We start from the raw sequence: 20,498 nt of genomic DNA on the forward strand, positions 1-20,498 counted from the left end.
GTCGCAAATGTAGTTCGGCTGTTTAAGAAAGGAGGAAGGCAGCAAAAAGAAAATTACAGACCTATTAGTCTGACATTGGTAGTTGGAAAGCCATTGGGAGTCGATCCGCAAGGACGAGGTTATGAAATACATCGAGGTGCATAACAAGATAGGCCCATGCCAGCATGGTTTCATGAAGGGAAGATCCTGCCTCGCCAACCTATTGGAATTTTTTGAGATATTCTCAAATAAGATCGATAAGGGAGAGGCTGTGGATGTGGTGTGTTTGGATTTTCAAAAGGCCTTCAATAAGATGCCGTATAAGAGGCTGCTTAATAAGATGAGAGCCCATGGAATTACAGGAAAGATATTGGAATGGGTGGAGGGGTTCCGGTGACATCATCGTCCAGAATGGCCACTTAACTCAACAGCTCCTCCGGAAAAACGCATATTTTGCCCCGATAATCCATCAAATATAAGATCTTTCAAAAATATCTGAATTGATAAGGTGGGGGGCAAGAATGGGGAAAAAGAATGGAGACAAAAAAAAAAGCACCACTACGGAGCCTATGGAAGAGAGAGGTACAACGAGCGGCTCTCCTGCACGTGCGCGTGGCGGCGAGGCTGATGCTGGGCCTCATGCAGGCGAAGCGGCAAATATGATAAAGATTCTGGAAGAGATAAGGGAAGTCCAAAAAGATATAATGCAGCAACTCAATGATATAAAGTCAGAGCTCAGCATCGTCAACCAGAAAATAGCGGTGGCAGAGACTTGAATTGAAAAGGTGGAAGATCGCGTGCAAAACGTGGAACAGATCCTAAGTAAGATGATAAAAATATTAAGTCAACAGGAAAGTAAATTGCTTGACCAGAAGGGAAGATCGCGACGGAAAAAATATCAGGATTTATAATGTTCCCGAAGAAGCGGAGGGGTTGTCGATGATAGACTTTGTAGAAAAGCTGCTGCGGGAAGCGCTGGAGATTCCCCCGACTATGGAGACTGAAATTGAGAGGGCACATCGTTCGCTCATCCCACGGCCTCCCAGAGACAGACAAAATAAACCGAGCTTAATTGTACTTAAATTCCTTCGATTCAAGAGCAAGGAGGAGATTCTACAAAGGGCCTGGGATAAGAAGAGGGTGTTTTGGAATGGGAAGTTAATATACTTCAATCATGATTACCCCCCGGCGGTCCTACAGAAACGGAAGGAATATTTCGAAGCAAAGCGAATATTCAAGCAAGAAAAGATTAAATTACAAACCCCGTACCCTGCTAAACTGAGGGTATTTTACCAAGAAGGGACACAGCTATATCAGACAGTGGAAGAGGCAAAGCAGACATGAACAACAGAGGCCTGCCCATTAGTGTGGTCAAACCAAGGGAAAGCCTGGCTGAGCAGTTATCCCGATCTGCTTGGGAAATAGTAAGAGAACCAAGAAAGCAGGGGACAGGAACAGGACAAGAGAAGGATATTTGGAAGAGACTGTGAGTTCTCCAAGGACAGCCCTCACCTCCTCCAGAACAGCCATAATGTTTGGCTAACCTTAAAAGTGCTGAGAAACTAAACGGAAGCAAAAATAAACGGTGATATACCTATATCTAGAAATACGTATTATAATGTGGATTTTGTATTACTCAATTTCTTAAAAATTCATTCATTCATTCTTTTTTGCCCACCTAAATGAGAATATATACAAGGGAGGAATACACAGGGAAATCATTTCTGTGTAATGGACATCGATTTTTTTTTTTTACTTACTTTTGTAAGTACTGCAGTGGGGGCCCTCAACTCACAGGTAGGAGGAGCTATCCCCCACGGCTAGACGTTTCTTCTAGCTCAACCCAGGGTCATCTAGAGACCCCAGCCTTGGAATCACACCTTCGTTACCTTTTTTTATTATTCACGTTTCTTGGCTCTTATTTGTTCAGGGAGTAGATCAATTAAATTATATTCTGCAAATTTCAATGATATACTAACAGATAAATACACATGGCTAAGGACAAAGTAAAATTCATTTCTTTTAATGTCAATGGGCTGTTGAATCCAGTCAAGCGCAGTAAAATTCTATCAAAAATGTAAACAAGCCCATGTAGTATATTTATAGGAAACTCACTAATTTGTTTTTCTCCTCATATAAATCAGGACATAGGAGAGGAGTTGCTATTCTCATCACAAGCAAGCTAAATTTTGAAAAAGTATTCGAAATGGGAGATAAGGAGGGCAGATATATTGTGGTAAGGGAGAATATAGATGGAAATCCAGTTACTTTATTGAATACAGGTTTCCCCTGCCATCGAAGGTACAGCGTTCCTATGAGACAGTTCGTAAGCCGAAACATCGTAAAGCGAAGAAGCAATTACCATTTATTTACATGGGAAAAATTTGTGAGCGTTCACAGACCCAAAATTAACCTACCAAATCATGCCAGATAACACATAAAACCTAAAATAACAGTAACATATAGTAAAACCAGGAATGATATGATAAATATACAGCCTATATAAAGTAGAAATACTTTTCCACAATCATTACTGAACTGTTCTCTGTAGCAAAAAATCTCACACAAGCGCCGTCGGCAGAAAATCTCACGCAAGCGCTGTTGGCAAAAACACGGCGCAAGCGCTCTCCAGTAACCTTTAAGCTATGAAGCTGCCAAATCATACCAAATAACACGTAAAAATACACAGCCGATATAAAGTAGAAATAATGTATATACAGTGTAGTATCACTTACCGGAATTGGTTCAGCGCCAAGCACACTGATGATGGTGTGTTAGGCTGAGTCCTCGTCCTCACAGGTTGGGTGGTGCAGTGGCCCCCACCCTCCAGGCCACCGACAGATACTGAACCGCGAAGCATGCAGGGGTCCAGCGGTAGCCGGGAGGCACACAGCACATCTTTAAGAAAAAAGCCGAAATAAACATGCTAATTAATTATGTGTCGGGCAGCACCTAATTAATTAGCATGTTTATTTTGGCTTTTTTCTTAAAGATGTGCTGTGTGCCTCCCGGCTACCGCTGCATTCTCCGTCAATTGCTGGGTGGTGGGACACTGGGGTGTCATCTTGTCGTCTGTTTCCATTAGAGCAGGCAGCTCATCTTCTCCTATGACTGCCTGCCTCGATGTCGAAGGTCGAAGTTTGTCGTCTGCTGTGGCTGATGCGGAAGGCTTGCTTGTCTGCTGAGCCTCGCGCATTTTTCTATCATACAGTTCTTTATAAGGACTCAAACCATCCTGCAAATATCCCCTAAACCTACGTACCCTCTCAAAATTAAAGTCGTACTTTATCGTCATGGGATGCCAAAACCTCTTCAACATCATCTTCGTCAACTTCCACAAGCCAAACTCACTTTGTCCTTACTTCGTTCACCACGATCGAAACGCTTAATTATGTCTAGTTTTACGCTAAGTGTAACACCCTTACGAGCTCTTTTAGGCTTTTTCGATACCTTAGAACTCATCTTGCTAACGGCTGCTCACAGGCACGTGTTTAAGCAATGCCGGCGAGAATGCAGTTGTGAATCCGGGGGAGAGCGGCTGCTCGCGGTGCACACTGCCCTTTATCGTGTGCTGATTTTCCCCGCGCGCTGCTTTTTTTTCGTAACAGTGAAAACACCTTCTGAAAGCGAAAACAGGGTACTAATGTAGGTCTTTCATAACAGTGAGATTTCGTAAAGCGAACATTCAAAAAGTGGGGGACAGCTGTACATACACACCCCCAGGAGGTGTAGTCCTGACGAAGGGTCTCGGCCTGAAACGTCAACTGCACCTCTTCCTACAGATGCTGCCTGGCCTGCTGCGTTCACCAGCAACTTTGATGTGTGTTGCTTGAATTTCCAGCATCTGCAGAATTCCTGTTGTTTGCCCAGGAGGTGATATTAGTTTCTTCCAGAAAATTAATAATATTGTGGTAATGGAAACAGAAGATCTCTTGATATGTGGGGGAGACTTAAATTTACAATTACAACCAAAGTTAGACTCTTCCAATAGAAAAACTTATGAAACAAAGAGTTAACACTCTTTTTGAGGATGTTGGTCTAATTGATATATGGAGGAATCTTTTCCCCGACAGAAGGGATTATACTCATTATTCTGCCCCACATTCCGTATATACAAGAATAGACTATTTCATAACATTTGGAAAAGATAGAGACAAAATAGTCACCTGTGGAATTGGGACAATAGATGTAAGTGACCATGCACCTATATATTTATCTGTTGATTTTGACCTACAACCAAAGAATACTATTTGGAAACTAAATGCAAGTCTACTCAATGATCCCTATTTTAAGGAACAAATTAAAAAAGAAATTGGTCTTTACTTAGAATTCAATGATAATGGACAGGTTTCACCTCCCATTCTATGGGATACTCTGAAGGCTGTCTTAAGAGGTAAAATTATAGCGATATCTTCATATAAGAAAAAAGGAATAAAACATTAGAGGAATTACGAAATAAGCTGAAGGAACTAGAAAAAAAACACAAATTGAGTTTGGCACAGGATACACTGGAGGAAACTAAAAAAATTAGGAATGAAATTAATAGTTTAGCTACACAAGAAATTAGAAAAAATTTAATGTTTCTGAAACAGAGACACTATGAAAGTGGATCTAAATCTATGAAACTACTGGGTGGAAACTGAAAAGAAAAAGATAGCAGAAAATACAATTCATAGAATTAGGGATCCAAGAACAAAAGTGATAAAAAATAAGCTAGTTGAAATTCATGAAGCTTTTGAAATGTTTTACAAAACTCTATATTCCAAAGTTCCAAACCTAACCCAAATTGACACCTTCCTGAATTCTTTAGAGTTACCCACTTTAAGCAAAGAACAAAATAGAACGATGACTGCTGACATAACTGAAGCTGAACTGAAAACTGCAATTAGAAGGCTTAAATTAAGCAAGTCACCAGGATCAGATGAATATACGGCAGAGTGGTATAAAGAGTTCAGAAGTGAGTTAATTCCTATTTTACTCCCCACACTGAACTGGGCCCTAAGAAAGGCACAAATGCCACCCAGCTGGAAGGAGGCGATAATCTCAGCTATACTGAAAGAAGGCAAGGATAAAATGGAATATGGGTCATTTAGACCAAAATCTGTTTTTAATGTGGATTATAGAATATTTACCTCCATCATGGCCAAAACGATTAGAAGAGTTTCTACCTACACTGATACATAATGATCAGACAGGTTTCATATAACAACGCCAAACGCAAGACAAATATACGAAGGACACTTCACATTATGGACCATATTTAAAAAATGAAATTGAAGCAATAGTGATAAGCGTGGACGCTGAAAAGTCATTTGATTCGGTTAATTGGAATTTTCTTTATAGAGTTTTACATAGATTTGGTCTACATGACACAATTACTAAAACTATACAGGCACTACTGCCAGGATTAAAATCAATGGATATTTATCTAATAGTTTTACCCTAGAAAGGGGCATGAGACAGGGTTGTGCATGGTCACCACTACTCTTCGTATTATATCTGGAACCATTAGCTCATTACATCAGACAAAACGAAGATATCAGGGGAATTACTATTAAAGGGTCAGAGCATAAATTGGCCTGTTACGCAGATGACATTTTGATCTATCTAGGGCAAGCAACATACTCTTTACCTAAATTGATGCAATCCTTTGAATAATATGGCCAATTATCAGGATACAAGATCAACATAGATAAAACCCAACTACTATCATATAACTATAGCCCACCAAGAGATATTGAAAGTCAATATCCTTCGGCATGGCAAACAGAGTCCGTCAAGTATTTGGGCATCATTGTGCCAAAAGATTCGGCAAAATTATCAGAATGCAATTATCAGCCTATATATAAAAAAATTAAGGAAGATATAACAAGGTGGAAGCTAATTCCTTTCCTTGGTCTCAGTTCAAGGATTAAGTCTATTAAAATAGATATAATGCCCAGACTACTATATCTCTTTCAGACCCTATCAACAGAGATTGACCAAAATCAATTCAATGAATGGAACAAGATGCTATCAAGATATATATGGCAAGGTAAAAGGCCTAGGGTTCATCTCAAAACTTTGCAATTAGCCAAGGAAAAGGGGGGAATGGTGCCTACCTTCTCTTAGAGATTATTATTTTGCATCACAGTTGAGAGCTGTGATATGCTGGTGCAACCCATCATATGACACTCAATGGAAAAACATTGAGGAGAGGATACTTTCCATCCCCATACAGGCAATTTTGGCTGATAACAACCTACAGAGTTACATAAATAATATTGACAACACGTGGGTGAAGTAGACTCTTAAAATATGGAAAACTATTATAAAAGAAAATAAAATAAAGAGAGACATTGCAATCCTTAAATGGCGGGCATATGACTCAGAATTTACATTGAATAAACTGGATGTTAGATTTAAGGACTGGATAGCTAAAGGAATAATTATATTTGCAATATAACGAAAGAAGGAACACTGTTCAGTTTTGAAATGCTCAAAGGGAAACACTTATTAGAAAACAAGACTTCTACCGGTATTTACAGATGCGACAGTATGTTAATAGGGCGGTTAAATATGTAACCGAGGCAAGTACATGTCTGATAGAACTATTTAGAAAAGAATATAATTCAGACAACGGTAGTAAAATCATTTCAAGCGTGTATAAGGGTTTGTCAAATCTTAAAACACATTCGACTTCATACATGAAAACAAAATGGGAGAAGGAAGCAGGGATAATAATATCTGAGGAAGACTGGACAATAATATGGAGGTATCAATGGAAGTATACCAGTTCACAGAAATGGAGGGAGTTCAGGTGGAAAAACTTGATAAGATATTTTATTACACTCTCTCAGAAATCCCATTATGATAGTAACTCCCCTGCTTGCTGGAGAAATTGTGGAAATCAAAATGCAAACCATTATCATATTTTCGGGGAATGCCCCATTATCAAAGACTATTGGAGCAGGATACATAATGCCCTACAAGACATCTTTAAATGTGAACTACCCTTCGAGAGTAAGACCATATATTTTGGGTATATACCTCATGAATGGTTGAAAAGAGATAAATATTTAATGAATATACTGCTGGTGGCTGGTAAAAAGACCCTTACCAGGAAATGGTTATCACAGGAGAGCCCAACTATAAATGTATAAATGGAAATTACAATGGACGTTTACAAAATGGAGAAGATAATAGCATCTGTTAATCATAGACACAGAAACATAGATAAGTTGGAACAATTTTATTCATACTGGAAAAAATGGTTTAACTACATAATGGTAGTAAATTTACACCTCCCGGGAGGGGGGAGAAGATGGCGGCGCGATGGCAGTGCGCGCGGCCACTTTGGTAATGATATCTGTTATCTGTCAAGTAGGGGACCGTGCACAATTCTGATTTGATGGAGACAGACGTGAGAGCACGGAGGAACATCTGGAAAACTTCTGAAATGCCCACTTCGCTGTTGCTGCTACTGTTTGGAAACCGGAATCTCCGGAGTTGAAGGCCCTGAAATCCTCGGCTTTGCGTGTTTCAGCAGCCAGGGAGAAGTCGAAGGTGCTCAGCAGAGGATGGCACTTGGGAGGCTGTATCGGAGAGGTTGGTCGGAAGCTTGAAGTTTTCGGACGGGTGGACTCAGTGTCAGCTGTGGTCGGCTGCTTCCAAGGTATCGTCAAGTTGACGGTGCCTGGAGGTTTATGGCAGGGAGTTTCTCCCTTTTGCCGCCTGCTATTGGGGACTCAGGAGTCGATCGATTCGGGACTTTGAGACTTTTTTTTTTTACGGTGCCCATGGTCTGTTCTTCATCAAGTTATGGTATTGCTTTGCACTGCTGTAACTATATGTTATAATTATGTGGTTCTGTCAGTGTTAGTCTTTGGTCTGTCCTGTTTTCTGTGATATCACTTCGAAGAAACATTATATCATTTCTTAATGTATGTATGCATTTCTAAATGACAATAAGAGGACTGAGTGTTCTCATAATCTAATCTAACACCTCATAAGCCTGATTTTATTCTCACAAGTCAATGAATATGTTGTAAAAGAAAAGATCACTCCATACTCTGTACATAGTTTTCTTCTTTCGATTGTTCTTTCTTTCCTCTCCTTTCTATAAGTGTATACCTCAGATAAATATTATGTGGAGTTTTGCGACAAATATGATATATATGTACAGTATCTGAAATACATCTTATGGAAATGTTTGTTTGATGGTGAAATTCAATAAAAAATAAATTACAAAAAAAAGGAATGGGTGGAGCATTGGCTGATAGGCAGAAAGCCAAGGGTGGGAATAAAGGGATCTTATTCTGATTTGTTGCCAGTTACTGGTGGTGTTCCACAGGGGTCCGTGTTGGGGCCACTTCTTTTTGCAATGTATATCAATAATTTAGATTATGGATTAAATGGTTTTGTAGCTAAGTTTGCAGAGGAGCAGGAAGAGCTGAAGAAACGGTAAGGTTGCAGAGAGACTTGGTCAGTTTAGGAGAGTGGGCAAAGAAATGGCAGATAAGATACAATGTTGAGAAATATATGGTTGTACATTTTGGAAGAAGTAGTAATTGGGCAGATTATTATTTAGATGGGGAGATTCTGGCAGTTTTGGCAGTTGGTCTGTGCAATCAAGTCAATCAAGATTTGAATAGCTCAGACTCAGCAGAAAGCAGCTGATTGGGCAGTCGAAGTCAGGGGACCAAACATTTTGAAAAGCTAAAACAGATAAATAGAGGGATAGCTCAAGCGAAGCAGCCAGTGCATGAGTGGGCCAGTGAAGGAGTGAAGCTTTGAGGCTTTGACTCGAGAGGCTTCAACGAGAAGAGGCGGAGGACGAGCTTGTTCCCAGTTAGTTTTTACAATGTCTCCTGAGACGGTGATGTGCCTCTCATGTGAGATGTGGCAGTCTTGGGGGAACGCCCCTCTCCCGCAGAGTCACATCTGCCAGAAGCGCATACGGCTGGGCGATCTGGAAGATCGTGTAAGGAATCTGGAGCAGCAGCTGGATGACCTTTGACTCATAAGGGAGAATGAGGCAGTCATAGATGAGAGCTACCGGGAGGTAGTCACACCTAGGCTGTCGGAAGCAGGTCATTGGGTGACAGTCAGAGGGGGGAAAGCAAAGGGGAACAGACAGTTAGTGCAGAGCACCCCTGTAGCCATTCCCCTGAATAATAAGTTTACTGTCCTGGATACTGTTGGTGGGGACGATCGATCAGGTGTGAGCCACGGTGGCAGGGCCTCCGGCACTGAGTCTGACCCTGTGGTGCAGAAGGGTGGGACGGAGAAGAGGAGAGCTGTCGTCATTGGAGACTCTATAGTCAGCGGAGCAGACAGGAGATTTTGTGGACGTGAGAAGGACACCCGCATGGTTTGTTGCCTCCCGGGTGCCGACAGTAAGGTAGAAGGGCTGAAATGCGTGTACCTCAATGCAAGAAGCATCAGGAACAAAGGTGATGAACTGAGAGCTTGGATACATACATGGAATTATAATGTAGTGGCCATTACAGAGACTTGGCTGGCACCAGAGCAGGAATGGATTCTCAATATTCCAGGATTTCAGTGCTTTAAAAGGGATAGGGAGGGCGGAAAAAGGGGAGGAGGGGTGGCATTACTGGTCAGGGATACTATTACAGCTACAGAAAGGGTGGGTAATGTAGCAGGATCCTCTTTTGAGTCAATATGGGTGGAAGTCAGGAACAGGAAGGGAGCAGTTACTCTATTGGGGGTATTCTATAGGCCCCCTGGTAGCAGCAGAGATACAGAGGAGCAGATTGGGAGGCAGATTTTGAAAAGGTGCAAAAATAACAGGGTTGTTATTTTTTATTAACTGGGTTATTAACAATATTGTTAACTGGATGACTTTAACTTCCCTAATATTGATTGGCACCTGATTAGTTCCAAGGGTTTAGTTGGGGCAGAGTTTGTTAAGTGTGTCCAGGACGGATTCCTGTCACAGTATGTGGACAGGCCGACCAGGGGGAATGCCATACTAGATCTAGTACTAGGTAATGAACTGGGTCAGGTCACAGATCTCTCAGTGGGTGAGCATCTGGGGGACAGTGACTACCACTCCCTGGCCTTTAGCATTATCATGGAAAAGGATAGGATCAGAGAGCACAGGAAAATTTTTAATTGGGGAAAGGCAAATTATGAGGCTATAAGGCTAGAACTTGCGGGTGTGAATTCGGATGATGTTTTTGCAGGGAAATGTACTATGGACACGTGGTCGATGTTTAGAGATCTTTTTTGTCCCGGTGAGGAAGATAAAGAATGGTAGGGTGAAGGAACAAGTGAGGTGGAAAATCTAGTCAGGTGGAAGAAGGCAGCATACATTAGGTTTAGGAAGCAAAGATCAGATGGGTCCACTGAGGAATATAGGGAAGCAAGAAAGGAGCTTAAGAAGGGGCTGAGAAGAGCAAGAAGGGGGCATGAGAAGGCCTTGGCAAGTAGGGTAAAGGAAAACCCCAAGGCATTCTTCAATTATGTGAAGAAAAAAAAGGATGACAGGAGTGAAGGTAGGACCAATTAGAGATAAAGGTGGGAAGATGTGCCTGGAGGCTGTGGAAGTGAGCGAGGTCCTCAATGAATACTTCTCTTCGGTATTCACCAATGAGAGGGAACTTGATGATGGTGAGGACAATATGAGTGAGGTTGATGTTCTGGAGCATGTTGATATTAAGGGAGAGGAGGTGTTGGAGTTGTTAAAATACATTAGGACAGATAAGTCCCCGGGGCCTGACGGAATATTCCCCAGGCTGCTCCACGAGGCGAGAGAAGAGATTGCTGAACCTCTGGCTAGGATCTTTATGTCCTCGTTGTCCACGGGAATGGTACCGGAGGATTGGAGGGAGGCGAATGTTGTCCCCTTGTTCAAAAAAGGTAGTAGGGATAGTCCGGGTAATTATAGACCAGTGAGTCTTACGTCTGTGGTGGGAAAGCTGTTGGGAAAGATTCTTAGAGATCAGGGACAGTTAGCATGGCTCTGTGAAGGGCAGATCATGTCTAACAAGCCTGATCGAGTTCTTTGAGGAGGTGACCAGGCATATAGATGAGGGTAGTGCAGTGGATGTGATCTATATGGATTTTAGTAAGGCATTTGACAAGGTTCCATACGGTAGGCTTATTCAGAAAGTTAGAAAGCATGGGATCCAGGGAAGTTTGGCCAGGTGGATTCAGAATTGGCTTGCCTGCAGAAGGCAGAGGGTGGTGGTGGAGGGAGTACATTCAGATTGGAGGATTGTGACTAGTGGTGTCCCACAAGGATCTGTTCTGGGACCTCAACTTTTCGTGATTTTTATTAACGACCTGGATGTGGGGATAGAAGGGTGGGTTGGCAAGTTTGCAGACGACACAAAGGTTGGTAGTGTTGTAGATAGTGTAGAGGATTGTCAAAGATTTCAGAGAGACATTGATAGGATATAGAAGTGGGCTGAGAAGTGGCAGATGGAGTTCAACCCAGAGAAGTGTGAGGTGGTACACTTTGTAAGGACAAACTCCAAGGCAGAGTACAAAGTAAATGGCAGGATACTTGGCAGTGTGGAGGAGCAGAGGGATCTCGGGGTACATGTCCACAGATCCCTGAAAGTTGCCTCACAGGTGGATAGGGTAGATAAGAAAGCTTATGGGGTGTTTGTTAGCTTTCATAAGTCGAGGGATAGAGTTTAAGAGTCGCAATGTAATGATGCAGCTCTATAAAACTCTGGTTAGACCACACTTGGGAGTACTGTGTCCAGTTCTGGTCACCTCACTATAGGAAGGATGTGGAAGCATTGGATAGGGTACAGAGGAGATTTACCAGGATGCTGCCTGGTTTAGAAAGTATGCATTATGATCAGAGATTAAGGGAGCTATGGCTTTACTCTTTGGAAAGAAGGAGGATGAGAGGAGACATGATAGAGGTGTACAAGCTATTAAGAGGAATAGATAGAGTGGATAGCCAGCGCCTCTTCCCCAGGGCACCACTGCTCAATACAAGAGGACATGGCTTTAAGGTAAGGGGTGGGAAGTTCAAGGAGGATATTAGAGGAAGGTTTTTTAACTCAGAGAGTGGTTGGTGCGTGGAATGCACTGCCTGAGTCAGTGGTGGAGGCAGATACACTAGTGAAGTTTAAGAGACTACTAGACAGGTATACGGAGGAATTTAAGGTGGGGGCTTATATGGGAGGCAGGGTTTGAGGGTCGGCACAACATTGTGGGCCAAAGGGCCTGTACTGTGCTGTAGTATTCTATGTTCTATGTTCTAAAATTCAAAAATCGGAAGTGCAAAGGGACTTGGGGGTCCTCGTGCAGGATACCCTGAAGGTTAACCACCAGGTTGGATCGGCAGTAAGGAAAACGAATGCTATGTTGGCATTCATTTCAAGAGGAATGGTGTATAAGAGTAAGGAGGTGTTGATGAGGCTCTATGAGACACTGGTGAGACCTCATTTGGAATACTGCGTGCAGTTTTGGGCCCCCTATCTTAGAAGGAATGTTCTGATGTTGGAGAGAGTTCAGAGAAGATTTATGAGGATGATTCCTGGAATGCAAGGGCTAACATATGAGGAGCGTTTGTCGGCTCTTGGACTGTATTCATTAGAGTATAGAAGGATGACAGGGGATCTCACAGAAACATTTCAAATGTTGAAAGGGTTGGACAGAGTAGATGTGGAAAGGCTGTTTCCCTTGGTGGGTGAGTCCAGGACAAGAGGCCACAGTCTTAGAATTAGAGGGTACCCATTTAAAACAGAGATGAGGAGAAATTTTTTTAGTCAGAGAGTTGTGAGTTTATGGAATTCTTTGCCACATACAGCTGTGGAAGCCCAATCATTGAGGGTGTTTAAGGAGGAGATTGATAGGTATCTAATTAGTTAGGGTATCAAGGGATATGGGGAAAAAGCCGGAAATTGGAACTAGATGGGAGAATAGTTTAGCTCATGGTAGAGTGGTAGAGCAGACTCGATGGGCCGAATGACCTACTTCTGCTCCTTTCTCTTGTGGTCTTGACAGTAGAGGAGGCCATGGATGGACATATCAGAATGGGAATGGGATGTGGAATTAAAATGTGTGGTCACTGGGAGATCCTGCTTTCTCTGGTGGACAGAGTGTCGGTTTTCAGCGAAACGGTCTCCCAGTCTGCATCGGGTCTCGCCAATATATAGAAGGCCGCACCGGGAGCACCAGACGCAGTATATCACACCAGCCGACTCACAGGTGAAGTGTCGCCTCACCTGGAAGGACTGTCTGGGGCCCTGAATGGTGGTGAGGGAGGAAGTGTACGGGCATGTGTAGCACTTGTTCCACTTACAAGGATAAGTGCCGGGAAGGAGATCGGTGGGAAGGGATTGGGGCGGGGGGGGGGAACGAATGGACAAGGGAGTCGCGTACCACCACCAAGCACATCTTTAACTCCCCCCTCTTTCTGCTTTCCGCAGGGATCACTCCCTACACAACTCCCTTGTCCATTCGCCTCCCCCCCCCATCCCTTCCACCCATCTCCCTCCCAGCACTTATCCTTGTTAGCAGAACAAGTGCTACATATGCCCTTACACTTCCTCCCTCACCACCATTCAGGGCCCCAGACAGTCTCTCCAGGTGAGGCGACACTTCACCTGTGAATCGGCTGGTGCGATATACTGTGTCCAGTGCTCCCAGTGCGGCCTTCTATATATTGGCAAGACCTAACGCAGACTGGGACACCGTTTCCCTGAACACCTACACTCTGTCCACCAGAGAAAGCAGGATCTCCCAGTGACCACACATTTTAATTCCACGTCCCATTCCCGTTCTGATATGTCCATCCATGGCCTCCTCTACTGTCAAGATGAAGCCACACTCCAGTTGGAGGAGCAACACCTTATATTCCGTCTGGGTAGCCTCCAACCTGATCGCATGAACATTGACTTCTCTAACTTCCGTTAATGCCCCTCCTCCCCTTCTTACCCTATCCCCTATTTATTTATTCCCCCTTTCTTCCTCTCTCCTTTTTCTTCCTCTGTCCCTCTCACTATATCTTCCTCTGGTGCTCCCCTCCCCCTTTCTTTCCCCCTCAGCCTCCCGTCCCATGATCCTCTCCCTTCTCCAGCCTTGTATCCCTTTTGTCAATCAACTTTCCAGCTCTTAGCTCCATCCCTCCTTCTCCTGTCTTCTCCTATCATTTCGGATCTCCCCCTCCCCCTTTCAAATCTCTTACTATCTCCTCCTTCAGTTAGTCCTGACAAACGGTCTGGGCCCGAAACGTCGACTGTACCTCTTCCTATAGATGCTGCCTGGCCTGCTGCGTTCCACCAGCATTTTGTCTGTGTTGCTTGAATTTCCAGCATCTGCAGATTTCCTCGTGATTGCGCCCACTCTAAGCATTTTGTTTATGGCTTCCTGCACTATTACAATGCCCAATGTAAGCTTGAAGACCATTCTTCAGTCTGGGTATATTACAGACTTCAACCTCTATAAAGAATTTCAAAACTTTTGGAAGTTCACTCTTTTGTTGTGTCTGTGTCAAACTCACAATTTCTGCCTGTCAAGATTTTGGACCTTCTTTATATACATACAGACTGGACTGCAGAGTATGCCTCACAGCTACATTCGTAACAAAACATTATTAGAGGCAAAGAAGCATGGTGTTTGTGGCAGCCCTCATTGATTTTTCCCGATAGCATCTTCAAGTGACAAACTGCAAACATTTTGAAGCCACTAGCACAAATCAAAACATAATGAACATGGTTACATATAATCAACATTGCAGAAAAGTGATCAACATTAACTGAAATAATGTTTCTGAAGCAAGGCTTCAGTAATTACTTATTATTACAATACCTACTAACAAAGACAATGATATTAACTCACCTCAGGTTGAATAGCTTTAAAAACTGGCGCATCCATTAATGTTATCTGACTCTAAAAAAACATAATTGTAAATAAAATTACAATTTAATAATGAAAATAATTAACCTTCACAACAATTTTGGACATTGAAGTCTCCAAAATAATTTTCCCAATTGTGCTCAACTTCATAATATTAAATGTATATTAATACATTTATTTTCAGTTTAAAAATAAACTGAACTTAGAAATGAATGTAAAATGGTAATGCTTCACAACTTGATTCAGTAGATCAAAAGTAATACATTTAGCAATTTGATAAATAAATTTAAAAGTGGTCAAAATTCCCTTTCTTTAATACAGTACCTAATTCAATGGACCAGAACTTAGTACTAGCAACCACTCATCTATTCTTGCCAGTGACTATGGATGTCAACTGTATTTTACAATATTTCAAATATCCAAACAGAAATGACACTGCCCAATTGATTCCAAAAGCATGATATTAATGGAATAACCTGAAGGAAGGTAGGGTGTGGGGCAGAGCCAAGAATACACAGGCCACTGCAACCATCCTGTGATGTAACCATTGAACTTTGACGCCAATCTCAATTTGATTACAGATATTAAGATTTCTTGCAGAATAAGGCCACGAATGGTTCCTTAAGTTTGTCATAATCAGGGTGGGTAGTGGGGATAAGCCCCTACTACCTATTAAATGCTCCCAATGGCAAGCATCTCAAATAGCCTCTGGAAATCAAGTACAGTTCCTGGCCTTCACATGTTACTTAGCTACTAAGCCAGGCAGAATCATTTCCACTAACAGGGGAAGGGGTAAAGACAGGTTACTGGCACCTTAAAACCAATCATTCTGGGCAGATGGGCTCATGCTGTGATTAGCAGCTCATCTACGAAAAAGGAAACTCTGGTTTCAAACCTCACTGCACTGTGGTTATATCCACTCATGGGAAGGCCGCGGGAGCTGGAGTCCCTAACGCACTCCTATGGTGAGTTCAAAGCTGAATAGCAACTGCTGTGATGTTGCTGATGCCAAACTCTACTGGTCTCTCCTGTTCCTTTGCATTCGTCAGCTGCACGGACAGGGGGAGTCTGCTGCATAGCCAACAGCTTGCTCTCTGTAAAGTACTGCCCTGGCTTGCATATTGACTTCGACAACTAAGACGCAACATCCATGGTCAACCACAGCTAATGGTGGCCATAGTCTAAAGCCATGAAACATACTAGCGGTTGGAGATCTTGAGTTCCCTCCTTACCATGATTATTTCAGCCATCAACTTAAAGGGTTTAAGACTACAAACCTAACATTCTACAGCCGTAATATAGAGCTCGTGGTGATATTACAACATGGCCTACTCCACTCTTTGTATTACGTGTTATCAGGGCTAGGCCTGCTTAAGGCCAATTTATACTCCTGTGTCAAATTGACGCAGTAGGTACAGCATAGCCGCATACCCTACGCTATACCTTATGACGTAGCCTCCCCAAAAATGTAACAACACGTCGCAGTGACGCAGACCACAACAACTGTGATTGGTCTGCTTGGTAGCATCGCATTTCCTCCTACGCTACAATAGCTTGCCATTGGGCGACTGAAGGGCAGGGAAGGAACTCTGGCTGCAATGCTTTCCATCAAACTTTACAGACCTCCAAAATTATCGAGGACCCTGTGCTTGATGCCTGTTTGTAGCTAGCTGCTACAGCCTGTTAACTTCCACCTGAAGCTAAAACTCAAAAGATGATTGCCAGTCTCTGAGTATATTGTGCATACACTGATGCAAAATAAATGGTTGGAGACGATGAGCCACATCGCCAAATCTACCTGCCAACATCCGAAAATATTTGAAATGCATTTCTTCATCCAAGTCTCTCAGTGGCCGGACAAGCACAGAAAATTCACCGTCCTTCAGTTTCAGTCGCTATTGTTTGAAGTTTGAGTTTCTTCATGTTGAGTTTCAACACAAAGAAACTCAACACAGTGGCATAGAAACCCCACCGCCAACTCGCGTTTTGGCGGTGAATTGCAGAGCGATGCAGACACACCAACGCACAAGTACAAATGCTCACAATGGCATAGGCTACTACACAGAAGTATAAATCAGCCTCTAGGGTTGCAATTTCAGATCTGGCCAGTAGATAACTCTGGGGCACCAGGGTCTTGCATAATGCTGGGACTTATGTAGAGATGAAAGAAATGGTCAGGCCAGGAACCAGTAGAAAAGCTGAGAAAGAGTGGTGCAAGAATGGGGATCAACATATCCAAGCACAAAAAAACAATCTTGCACCTTGCAGAGCATACATGCACAAACCATGACTGATTAACATTGCTACTTGAAGCTTAAGGACATGAGCTAACAGAATAATAAGATCTCATTGACCTGCTCAGCCCTATAGTTACTGTAAGATATAATCTTAGCAATATTACTAAGGGGGAATATTAATAAGGGGGAAGTACAAACTTAATTTCTGTAGTCCCTGATCACAACTCATTGATAAACCTTTAAAATCATTGTGTCTGCAATGTCAGATATTCAGAAGCATTACAAAACATTTTAACTACTAAAAACAAATGCATTTTGAAATTTAAAAACTATTGAGTTAAAAGATTTAAATTAATTCAAAAGATTTTAATTACTTAACATTCAGGTCATTCACAGTCATTTCCATCCATTGAAATAAATGGATCTACCAGACATCCCACCTAGCAAAAACTCACTTCAGGGAGGTAACACCACCACCCCCGTCCCCCCCCCCAGTTGACCTCCAAGGGTGTATGTATACAGGACATTTGATTATGTAAGAACACAACAATTTATTTGATCACATATTCAAACTATTTACATATATATTCCTTGTTGAGTATTTTGTTGGCAGTCTCAATGCTAATAGCTAAGTGCTAATGCAAATAGCTTTTCTATTTCTTTTGCAAACTTTCCTTGTACTGTGATGTGGCTTGCTTGGCAGATTTGAGCATTTTGCCGAAAGTCTCAAACTCATAGCAGTCTGTGGCAATGAATTTGTAAATTTTGCAAGACATCAGATTCACAATTATATTACATTATATTATCAAGGAGTCATTTTATAATTCTATTACAACTTTAAGCAAGTCTACAGGGAGCTTGGCCTCATCACATAGGACATCAATAGAGTAGCGCCTTAGCAGCTAGCCAGTTAGTTTAAGTAATGTTAGCTATGCTAATGAACCAATGACACCTGTTAAACTCATCTCAACATATCTTTTACAGTCATTTAACCCACCATAGGCAATAGAAAAGTCACTCTTGCAAATAGTGCAGTGAACAACACTGTCATTATTTTTGACCCCTATTAAGCAGGGGTACACTTTAGTGTAGTCTGGGGTGAAGTACGTTTTATATTTTTTTTGGAACACTCTGCCATGGTGCTGCAGGACACTAAACTGAACTGATGGACAACGGAAGAGAGAGAGAGAGAGAGAGAGGTTGACTGTAAAGCCCGCCCACAGAGAAAACTGATAGGTCTACTTAGCACAAAGAGAGACCAATCAGGATTGATTTCTTTCTTTCTCTCTCTCTCTCCTCCCCCCCTCCCTCCCCAAAAAATCTTTTTCCAGGATATTGTATATAATTTGCGGGCATCAGAGAGCCACTATCAATATGCAGGAGACTCCCGGAACTTCCGGGAGAGGTGGGATGTCCGATTTACCCTTCCAAAGAGAGCAGACATACAAGAGACTGCAGTTATAATCTAGAGCAATTAGAAATCAGTGGGTCATGCAGCATCTCTGAAGGCTAAGGGACAGTATATGTTTCTGGTTTACACTCCACTTACACTCTAAGGGTGACAGAGATAGCCAGTATACCAGGACGAGAATGATGGTTCAGTGAGGGGTCGGCAGGCAGTAGAAGAAACGAGGTAATGGGCAAATGGAGCCAGGTGGGGAAGGGGTAGAGGTGCAGTCAGTGACTGGGTGAAGGCTAGAAACAGAAAAGGAAAGAAAGAAAAAGTGGGAAAATAGAACTAGGTGGGAGAAAGGAGGGGGCAGAAGACAGACGGCAGGTGGAGGTAAAGGGGTGGTAATGAGAGAGGTGTTGGAACATATGTTGCACCTCTAATGATTGTTTGTAGGGTAACATGGCATGGGACAGGGATGGGTGAGTGGTTCATGCTGAGTAAACCAAGAAGTCATGGAAAGAGTAGTCCCTGCAGAAAGGGATAGTGACTGGCTATGGATCCTGTTGCAGCAGGTGGAAATGATGGATGGTACACTGGATGCCAAGACTGGTAAGATAAAGGTGAGAACCAAGAGAACTCTGTCTCTGTCAGTGAGGTGGGGGTGGGGGTGAGTGGGGATGGAACAGATTTGGAACTCATCCAAGAAATGGAGCAAATGCAGGTGAGGTTTCTATCAACCACAGTAGAGGGGAGACACACATTTCCTAAAGATTATATTTTTCATTAAAAAATTCTAAACACATCAATAGTGTGAGCAGTCCAATGAAAGTGAATTCCTAAAAAATATCTGGGATTCTCATTGACAACTCAGCATGATAGATAAAGATAGTAACCACAGAAGAACATCTGAAATTAATTGAATTAATTCATTTCCCAGTGCAACAACAATTTACTGGATTTGTACCTGGAATGATGAATTTGTCACATGTGGAGAAAATAAGCCAACTATACTCAGTTTAGAAGAACGATGAGTTATCTCATTGAAACTTTTCAAGTTCTACAGGGTTTACAGAGTGGATATATTTCCTTTGTTTGAGCAACATAGTCACGGAGTCACTACTCAGATTATGAGGCAGGCCATTAAACAAATCTTTATCCGGAGTTAGTGTATCTTGTAGTCTCCAAATGAATTTGCAGCCATGCCTGCAATATTATGATCAACCATAAGATGGAGACAGACACAAGCCACTGCAGAAATGGAATCTGAAACAAAAACTGAACTATTGAATTCAGCAGGTCAGTCTGCAGCTGAATAAAGAAATGGACAATGAACGTTTTGGACAGACCCTTCATTACTTGACAGGCCAGTTATATCGAATGTTACCTATGCTAGAGTCTCTGCATGCCACAATATCTGTTACTTTAGAACCCAAAAAACTGGAGCAAAAATAAAAATCAATCCCAGACTGCTGACAATTGTTTAAAATACCTCTCCAATATGACTTGCCTAACATTTGCAGCATCAATTCCAAGATCTCTCTACTCCATTACTTTACAGGCTCCCACTCTGTACTGCCTTGTTTGCCCTCCACAAATTTTCTGTTGTGCAAAACCTAATGCAAGCTCATGTAAAAACAAGGATTTTTTTAAAATGAAGAAATAAATAAATTTTACTCAAAGAACAATTATTTTTTCTATAAAATACTTCACTGATAAAAATAATATCTTGATACTAAAAATGTGACTGAAAAAAGTAAAGTTTCCTGTGGGACTAAAGACTTGTGTATATGACATGACATGTCTTCAAATACCCAAGGCATACTACAGGTCCTCCCCAGCCTATGAACAGCAGATTTACATACAAGCCCTTACAAACAAATGAGAACTTGAGGGACTGACTGGATGGATTTGTCAGTTGTTGTGGGGTTGTAGCCATCTTCGAAAGCAGCCGCATTCCTGACCTGCAATCAGCTCAGAAACCAAACAGTTCACAGGTATAGTAACCCTGCAGTAATCTGGAGAAGATGCTCAAGTTTGATCCCAGAATTCCATAAATCCAATGC

General features: G+C 42.2%; 1 protein-coding gene across 8 annotated transcripts in view; it reads right to left on the reverse strand.

Moving 5' to 3' along the window:
- Positions 1–20,498, reverse strand: part of ralgps2 (Ral GEF with PH domain and SH3 binding motif 2) — a 566,060-nt gene that overhangs the window by 420,025 nt on the left and 125,537 nt on the right. For all 8 annotated transcript variants that reach the window (XM_063063724.1, XM_063063722.1, XM_063063726.1 and 5 more), the window contains one exon: positions 14,788–14,838. In XM_063063724.1, coding sequence (XP_062919794.1) covers positions 14,788–14,838 — 51 coding nt within the window. The remainder of the gene's footprint in view (positions 1–14,787; positions 14,839–20,498) is intronic.

This window comes from Mobula hypostoma, chromosome 12 (assembly GCF_963921235.1).
Source record: "Mobula hypostoma chromosome 12, sMobHyp1.1, whole genome shotgun sequence".
Classification (NCBI taxonomy): Eukaryota; Metazoa; Chordata; class Chondrichthyes; order Myliobatiformes; family Myliobatidae; genus Mobula; species Mobula hypostoma.